Raw genomic sequence first — 9,792 nt, 5'->3', positions numbered from 1 at the left:
TCTTTCTCTCTCTCTCTCTCTCTATATATATATATATATATATATATATATTATATATATATATATATGTGTGTGTGTGTGTGTGTGTGTGTGTGTTTGTTTGTTTGTCTATTCTGTTGGAACTGCTTGTATATATCTCACTTATTGGAGTATTCGTGTGATCCTATCAATACACTGTGGTTGTGTACATTGATACTACACTTGTTATTTCTTTGTTGAGTGCACAACATCTTTAGGCAGCTACTAACAGACCTCATTTAGAAGATCACTGATTGAGACAGAATTTATGTTAGTGAAAAAACTTACAAGATTACAATTGAAAATAAAATGAAGAATTTAATCTCTTCAGGCTGAGGCGCGGATATCTCACTCTCTTTAAGGAGATTCAAGCCCGCTGCAGCAAATGTTTTCACCGGTCCAGCAGTAGTCCTCTTTGACTTGTCCCCTCCAGGATACAAAAGTCTTCACAAAGTATACTCAACAACTCTGTACAAGAGTTGAGTCCAAAGCTCCACAAAAAAGAACACCTCCCTTCAACTAATAAGAACTCTCTTTTAGACTAACTTTTTCACTCTTTGTTTTATCTTGTGTTTTTTGTGTGTTCCAAACCAAATAAGACCACCACTATTTATACTACAATAAGTCTTCCTAGCAATGAATAGGAAGATAATGGAGGTAGTAAATAGTGAAGATAATGGCCTTAGGAGTTTCATAGGTTACATAGGTTACAAAGAGTAATGGAGGAATTAAGAATGAAATAAAGTGATCGATAACCAATGCTAATGGATGATGTAGAAGTTATCCATTCTAATGTTTATTGGAATTTTTTTATCTAACAATGAATTCAGCCAATAAAGCCAAAAGTAATGGCATTACATTGCTACCAAGTCAAAGATGAATAGCATGATTAAATTGGTAGTTTAAAACACAAATGCCTACCAATGGTCATTCTTATAACTCCAAAATAAAGCAATTTAATATGTTAAATATTAATATTAAAATGCTAATAACCTAACAACCCCCCACTCATTTTAATATTTAGATAAGAGAGTATATCAGTTGAAGGAAGACTACTATGCATAATGAAGGTGTGCTCTACATTGAACCTCCACTTAGTGAAACAGTAACTTTTACTCCAGAGTCGTAGTGGTCTCAGACTTGAACTATGACTGCTTAAGGAAAATAAAATATCACTGCTCACATATAATAATCAAGGTGTTGACATGAGCTTTAACATCCAGCACGTTATGGCCATGTGCTATCCCAGTTTCATGAGTGCATTTGAGAATAAGCCACATTCTCATAGGAAGCGACCTACTTCCACACATCACATAGGTGAAATCTGTCGAGAGTGCTCCTGTAAGTTTAACACTCCACCCATACAGGCTACATATATTCATTAAGAGTTTTATCAACTCAACCTTCACAAACTACAGAAAACAAGGCACTCACATCATAGGGAGGAAAAAAATGCATTTTTCACAACAAGTCATCATATGATTAGTTTTTCCCTTTGAACCTGGTTCTATGATCTCTAGTCCCCAGGTTGGGTTTCCTCATATATGACTCAAGGATTTGTAGGCTTCAATGCCATCCCCCTCAATGTGCTACAAACCTTTTCTCTTCTTAAGGCCTTCGTAAGAGGAACTGCAAGATTATCACATGATTTGACATAATCAACATTAATGGTACCATTTGTCAAATACGATCTTACAGTACTGTGTTTCCTCCTTATAGGTTTGAATTTACCGTTGTAATAACGGTTTGAACTCTACCAATTGCAGCGGTGCTATCACAATGAATTAAAATAGGAGGAATTGGTTTTTCAAAATTAGGAATTTGAAACAATAAATCTCTTAACCAATTCGCTTCCTCACTAGCTGAAGCTAAATCAATTAGTTCAGCCTCCATGGTAGAGTTAACAATTATAGTTTGCTTTTTTGATCTCCAACAAACAGAACCACCACCTAAAGTAAAGACATAACTAGTGGTAGAACAGGAATCACCTAACAAAGTGTTCCAATCTGCATCACAAAAGCCTTCAAGTACAACAGGATATTTTTCAAAGAACAAACCACAATTTTTCGTTCCAATCAAATAACTCATAACTCTCGTTAAAGCATGTCAATGTTCATTACCTGGTTTGCTTGTTAACCTGCCAAGTACTCCTACTGTATATGCAATATCTGGCCTAGTGCAATCAGTCACATATCTCAAACTTCCGATTATACTAGCATATTCCTTTTGATTTATTACATCATTTTCACTTTCAACAGGAAATAAATGAACACTTGAATCAAAAGGAGTAGCAACATGCTTGCAATCATGAAAGTTATATTTTTTAAAAATTTTCTCAACGTAATGTGACTGGTCAAGGAAAATCCCCTCACATGTTCTTGTTATTTTTATTCCAAGAATAAAATTTGCCTCACCAAGATCTTTCATATCAAAATGGCTTTTAAGAACACTTTTAGCTTCATCAATAACATTCATTTTAGAGCCAAAGATCAACAAATCATCAACATATAGGCAAACGATCACATGTGAATAATTCCAAGACTTATGATATATGCATTTATCAAACTCATTTGTTTTCAAACCATTTTCAATCATGCAGGAATCAAACTTTTCATGCCATTGCTTTGGTGCCTGTTTCAAGCCATATAGGGATTTAGTAAGTTTACATACTTTGCTTTCTTGTCCTGCTTCAACAAAACACTCGGGTTGATCAATATAAATTTCTTCATTTAGGTCTGCATTTAGAAAAGCAGTTTTTACATCCATTTGATGAATTTGCAAATAAAAAATTGCAGCCATAGTAACTAAAAGTCTAATGGATGTAATTCTTGATACCGGAGAAAAATTATCAAAAAATTCTAGGCCTTCTAGTTGTTTAAAACCTTTTGCAACTAGCCTAGCCTTGTATTTATCAATAGAACCATCCGGTTTCAACTTTTTCCTTAAGACTCATTTGAAACCAATTGTTTTACAACCCGGTGGTAAATCAACTAACTTCCAAGTTTTATTAGAAATTAGATATTTCATTTAATCATTTACAGCCTCTTTCCAAAAAATAGAATCATGTGAAGATAATGCTTCATTCAAAGTTAGAGGGTCATTTTCAACATTAAACACATAAAAATCAGGACCAAAATCTTTTTCTACTCTATCTCTTTTACTTCTTCTTAACTTAAAATCACCAACTTCTTTTTTTTTCAAAGTTGAAGTAGAAGAACTAGATAGTGACAAAATATTTTGTTCAGTCCTTTGACCCCCACTATTTTTAGTATCAAAAGGAAATTTATTTTCATGAAAAATAGCATCACCAGATTTTATTACAATATTATCTTCAAGATTAAAAAATCTATAGGTTGTACTATTTGAAGCATAACCAAGAAAAGCACAAGTAGTAACTTTCTTACCCAACTTTGTAATCTTGGGATCCATTAGCCTCACAAAGGCTAGATAACCCCAAACTCTTAGATATCCCAAACTTGGCTTGTAACCTTTCTACAATTCAAAAGTTGTCAATTTAGACTTTTTATTAGGCACACGATTCAACAGATAACAAGCAGTTAAGATAGCTTCACCCCAAAAATTTAATGGTGCATGTGACTCATTAAGCATGGCATTAGTCAATTCAACCAAAGTTCTATTTTTCCTTTCTGCTACTCCATTAGACGAAGGAGAGTAAGGAGGAGTAGTTTCATGAATTATTTCCAATGATCTAACAAAAGAATTAAACTCATTTGATTCATATTCACGACCTCTATCACTTTTAATTCTTTTTATTTTTCTTTCAAACTGATTTTCAACCTCATTGAGATAAGTTTTGAAATTTTCAAAAGCATCACTTTTATTTTTCATCAAGTAAACATATGTAAACTTAGAAAAATCATCAATGAAAGTGATAAAAAATCTATTATCTCCACGAGTTAGAATTTCACCAAGTTCACAAATATCAGTATGAACTAATTCTAACAAATAAGTTTTTCTTTAAACTTGAAAATGAGGCCTTTTAGTGATATTGGCTTTACTACAAGCCTCACACTTTTAAAAATTCTTTTTGAACATTGGGATTAATCCTAAACTACTCATGATTCCAACGTAACGATCATTAATATGACACAAACGAGCATGCCAAAAATTAGTAGAAGAAAGCATATAAACAGAAGTAGAAGTTTTATTCATTTCAACATTCAACTTAAACATCCCATCACATGCATACCCCTTCCCCACAAAAATACCTTTCTTCACTATTACATATTGATCAGATTCAATAATCTGTTTAAAGCCTGCTTTATTAAGAAGAAAACTAGACATCAATTTTTTTTTCACAGAAGGAGTATAAAGTACATCTTTTAATGTTAATATCCTTCCAGAATTAAAACACAATTCAACATCTCCCTTTCCAAGCACTTGAGTAGTGTGAGCATCACCAAGCATGATGGTTTTGGGCTCCTCAAAATGAGTATATTTTTTTAAACCAGTCTTTGTCATAACAGACATGACAGTTTGCACCCGAATCAGCCCACCATCCATTAACATTCTCAACCATGTTTATGTCGGTAATCACCGCCACAAAAGGTTCTTCGGTAACGTTTGCCGAGGATTAGGACCACGTTTTCAAAATCTGCAAAATCGAGCAATATGCCCACTCTTGCCACAAACAAAACATGGTCTTTTTTCTTGAACTTGTTGATTTTGTTCTTGGTGATTTTCACCATTATTTTTCTTGGGAGGTCTACCATTATTTTTCTTGAATTTTTTCTTCTTAGGCTTTAAAGAAATATTTTTGTGAGTTTCAGGAGTAGCATTATTCGAAGTAATTAAATTTACCTTCGATGTGTTGTTGTTCTCTTATGTTTGTAAAGGTGAATCTTGTCCCCTTGCTTCTTCTTCCATGCGGATTTTCATTATTAAGGTTTCAAGAGAGGTTTCCTTTTGTTTGTGACGCATAGTTTTTTGAAATTCCTTCCAAGAAGGTCGAAGTTTATCCACTATGCCACAAACAATAAGGTTATCTCCAATTTTAACCTCTTAGGACCTAAGCTCTCCAACAATCATGATGAAGTCTTGATCTTGATCTACCACTGATTTGTTGTCCACCATTTGGAAACGAAAAAATCTACTAGCTGCATATTTTTTCGCTCCAGCCTCTTCGGTATCATACTTACTCCGCAATGCCTTCCAAATTTTCTTTGCACTAGAGTAAGTTCTATCATAATAATCATAAAAATTATCAGATAGACAAATTAAGAAGATAATACCGACACTTATAGGAATCACCATCGTACTTTTTCACTTTCTCTAGATGAGAAATAGTTTCATCATCATTCATAGTGGTGATGTCTTCTTTATTTGGATTCTTCTCGGTCAATACATAAGAAACATTGAGAAGACTTAAGTAGAAAAGTACTTTACCTTCCATCTCTTGAAATGATTACCATTGAACCGAAATGGCTTGTTAAGATCTCCCATCTTGACATCAACGGTTTTTTCAATTGTAGCCATCTTTGAATCTCCTTAAAATTGTTAGTGAAAAAACTTACAAGATAATAAAATTGCAAGATTACAATTTAAAATAAAATGAAGAAAGTAATCTCTTCAGGCTGAGGCGCGGATATCTCGCTCTCTTTAAGGAGATTCAAGCCCACTGCAGCAAATGTTTTCACCGGTCCAGCAGTAGTCCTCTCTGACTTGTCCCCTCCAGGATACAACAACCTTCACAAAGTATAACTCAACAACTCTGGACAAGAGTTGAGTCCAAAGCTCCACAAAGAAGAACACCTTCCTTCAACTAATAAGAACTCGTTTTTAGACTAACCCTTTCACTCTTTGTTTTCTCTTGTGTTTTTTGTGTGTTTCAAACCAAATAAGACCACCACTAATTATACTACAATAAGTCTTCCTAGCAATGAATAAGAAGATAATGGATGTAGTAAATAGTGAAGATAATGGCCTTAGGAGTTTCATAGGTTACAAAGGAGTTACATAGGTTACAAATAGTAATAGAGGAATTAAGAATGAAATAAAGTGATCGATAACCAATGCTAATGGATGATGTAGAAGCTATCCATTCCAATGTTTATTGGGATGTTTCTATCTCACAATGAATTCAGCCAATAAAGCCAAAAGTAACGGCATTACATTGCTATCAAGTCAAAGATGAATAGCATGATTAAATTGGTAGTTTAAAACACAAATGCCTACCAATGGTCATTCTTATAACTCCAAAATAAAGCAATTTAATATGTTAAATATTTATATTAAAATGCTAATAACCTACCAATTTAACTAAAGGTGAGCCAGTTCTTCCAGGTTGCCATGAATTTTCTTGTTTTTAGTCCATTCTCTTCGAAATAGACTTGTTCTTTAGACCATTGTTATGTTTTAGCTTTTGCGGTTTTACCCCTTATTCTTACACTTTTCGTTATTAGAGTTTTGGTACATTGACTTTCATTTTCTAGGGATTGTTTTTTCGAAAATGTTTTAGTAATTATTTTATTAAATTTTCAGAATTTATGAGAACTTCATTTTCCTTTAGACATTTAAACTTGCTTTCATATCTTTAAATGCCTATTTTTTTAATAAGTTGTTGTGTTATAATAGTTCTCCCACAGGAGGATAGTATGGGTGCCAGGACAACCACTTATGTCATAAAAATGTGTGTCCACTAAATAATTTGGTTATTTGTTTATTTTTGTGTGATCTCAAATGATTGGAGGCCAATAATTGGAATGAATAAACATTGATAGATAACAATAATGAATATTTAAGTAGAAGAGTGGTGATTTGCTAATGGAAAAACTAACAACAATATTTTAATACGGAGGTGACAATTCTATAATGAAGAAGCAGAATGAATCATATAAATTTGATCACAATCGAATTAAATTAATGAGAATAAGATTGAAGAGTACAAAATGAAATTAATGACAATTTGTTGATGAAAAAATGAGTTGTGAAATTAAAAATGATAGTTTACTTGTCCCACCAAAACTTTCCTTTCTTTGTGGCAACTGGTTTGTTGTCTGCTTTGTTTTTCTGATCATCAGAGTTTAGATTCTCCGCAACTACTATTGGCTTCTCGTCTGTTTTATTTTTCTGAGCATCAGAATCAAGATCCTCCGTAACAGTTACATTGTCTTCAATTTTGTTATCCTCAAAGGCAACTTTTACTTCCTCTATAGTAGTGTTTGTTGCAGGAGCTTCTTCTTCTGGTAATTTCTCTTCATCTTCACTCTCCATAGATGGATTTTGTGATTTCACATGTTCTATTTTCTTCTCTTGATCATCAACAACCTTCTCAACTTCATTACCTTTTACTAATGTCTCTTCTATTGACCCCTTTCCTTCTTCATTCTGTCACATACATTAATGTTAAAACTAACAACACGCTTTTAATTTCTTTCTTTGTGAAGGGTGAAGTCTAGTCATAGTCAAAATAAGGTAGAATTAGAAAGGTCAAATCACAAACATCCCCTCTCATTAATCATTAGATTAATTTGTTTTTGTATTGAATAAAAAACTTTAAATAAGGGATCAATATTTCATTTTTTTATTTTTTTTTATATTTCATATATAATCTATGCTAAAAAAAAAGTACTATCTTAAGCTCAAGTTGTGTAGTCACTAAAAGCCCATCTAAATGATTAGTCGCCCAAATCTGAAAGATATACCGGTTAGTGACTGATTGTGTAGAAAAAAAAGGTGATAATCGACAATTACATTAGTAAAATAATAATTTTGTCATGAGTTTACACTATAGCTACATTAATATTTCTCTTTGGCCAATCACAATATTTCATATCAATTGAAATTATAAAACATCCTCCAAATGCAAATTAGTTAAGCTGATTTGTTGCGTATTGTGACATGGATAACTCTCACTTATTCAAAGTTAAAAAAATGAGTAATATCAGCATATAATCGTATCATTTTGTATTATAAGTGAGATATCCACAAGTTAAAAATTGTATTAAGAAAATGTCATTATATAGTAATAATATTCATTAACAAAAATATAAACGCAATTTATTTATAACAAGTAGTTTCATATTGTATCAAACACTATTGCTATATAACAATATTTCGTTGAAACTTCTACATAGTAACAACAATATTTGTAGCTTTTCACATCTTCATTTTTACTTATGCTTAATAAATACAAATTGCAAAATGAAATTGTTAAATTACTTTTTCTGTTTTTTTTTTCCATTAGAAATTCTCTTTTTCTATTAATAAGGAAATTTTGGTTGCCGTTTATTTTGCTCACCATCACTTAAAAGGTAAGCTGGTTTCCTTTTTATTTTTACGTTGTGCCTCTAGCGTGTCTTCTTTTTTATTGTTTAAGATTTTATTTTATTTTCTTTAAATTTAATGATAGAAATTATACAAATATAATTATTTATTCTCATATTTTTGTTTGTAAAGGTTTATTAAAAACATGTTTATGATACAATTGGGCAAATATTTTTCTGTCAAAATCAGATATGAGTCTTATAATCGTAAGTTAAGTAAGGGGTATCTATACATACATTTATGACTGATACTTCATTAAAAAAAAAAACTTATAGCAGTAAATATAAAGTATATTGAAGTCACAAATAATTATTTTTTTTAAGATACACCATAAAATTGACAATGATCTACTAGACAAATTAAGAAACACATATGTTATTCAAATTTGTGTAATGCTTCCACAAAAAAATAGTAGTTTCATGTGATAGTATTATCTTGATATGTATGCAAATGTAAAAAGAAGGAAGCTAACAGAATGTTACGTTCAAACATTAAAGATGTGAAACATTTGTAACTACAAATTCATTACTCATATTAATACCTAAACTTTTAATGATTGAATTGATATATTTACACGAAAAAAGATCTCCAAATTCAATTGGTTGTGTACAATTAGAAACGACAATTGTATATATAAACAATTAAATTATTCCAAATAAGCTTATTATTGAACAATTTCAACTTCTAGGTTCCCGTTCAAATATTCAATTGCTCATTACTTATATCTTATAACGATTTTTAGATTTTTTTAAAGAAGTTAAACTCATTGATATGTACATACATGCCTAAAGAATATATTTATGTGTTTGCACGCTTATTTGCCAATTTTTAATTCTTTTTTAAACTTATGTTAAGTAAAAAATATTAAATAGAGTGAAGGAAAAAAAAAGTAGGCATAAAATTAGAAAAGAAGGTAAATAGAGAGCAATATCTATAGATTGTGTGTTGAAATATGAATACATACGGATGGGGTATGGTTGGCATCAGCATCATCGACAATGACAATATCTTCCTTGTTCACCAATTCTTCCTTGTCTAGTGCGTCTTCAGGAGCATCACCATTTAACACATTAGGCTTGCTTGCGCATGCTCCCATTCTTTCTCTCTCTCTCGAGTTTTTTGTTTTTTTCTTTTTTCTTTTTTTCTTGAGAGAGAGATGAAAGAATGGTAAAAAAAGAACTGAGAGAAAAGGTTGAAACATAATGTTTAGGATTATAAGGGTTATATAGAAAAATGGTGTTCAAATATTCTACGATCAAGAGCAAATTTCTCTCCACCTTCATTCTTTTGTTTGGGCTTGTTTTAAGTTTTAATATTAAATTATATTAAAAATTATTATATCATGTCATGTACAGATATTCAGGATTCTCCGTGATAACTATTAATGTTTAATATAAAGGGGAAAAACGTTTCAAATATATTTGGACTTTAATCAAAATTGTTGTTACGATATCAAAATTTACGGAGGACCTTTTATGCTCCTACACT

The 9,792-nt window shown here is 31.5% G+C and overlaps 1 protein-coding gene across 1 annotated transcript; it reads right to left on the bottom strand.

Annotated features, from left to right (window-relative positions):
• Nucleotides 1-6,863: 6,863 nt before the first annotated feature.
• On the bottom strand, nt 6,864-9,504 carry LOC107006752. The gene is made up of 2 exons (XM_015205268.2): nt 9,269-9,504; nt 6,864-7,365 (listed from the first exon to the last, which is right to left on the bottom strand). Exons 1-2 carry the CDS (start codon nt 9,398-9,400, stop codon nt 6,985-6,987), a joined length of 513 nt encoding a protein of 170 aa, XP_015060754.1. The 5' UTR covers nt 9,401-9,504; the 3' UTR covers nt 6,864-6,984.
• Between the last annotated feature and the right edge of the window lie 288 nt (nt 9,505-9,792).

The sequence above is a fragment of the Solanum pennellii genome, chromosome 12 (assembly GCF_001406875.1).
Source record: "Solanum pennellii chromosome 12, SPENNV200".
Classification (NCBI taxonomy): domain Eukaryota; kingdom Viridiplantae; phylum Streptophyta; class Magnoliopsida; order Solanales; family Solanaceae; genus Solanum; species Solanum pennellii.
Note: the sequence above shows the minus strand (reverse complement) of the source record. Positions and strands in the feature narration are given on the sequence as shown.

Excerpts from the sequence above, each read along its gene's own strand:
- LOC107006752 (XM_015205268.2), bottom strand. The coding sequence starts at position 9,400 with ATGGGAGCATGCGCAAGCAAGCCTAATGTGTTAAATGGTGATGCTCCT. Across the intron at positions 7,366-9,268 it reads ATGCCAACCATACCCCATCC|AATGAAGAAGGAAAGGGGTC; the intron begins GTATGTATTCAT and ends TGTATGTGACAG.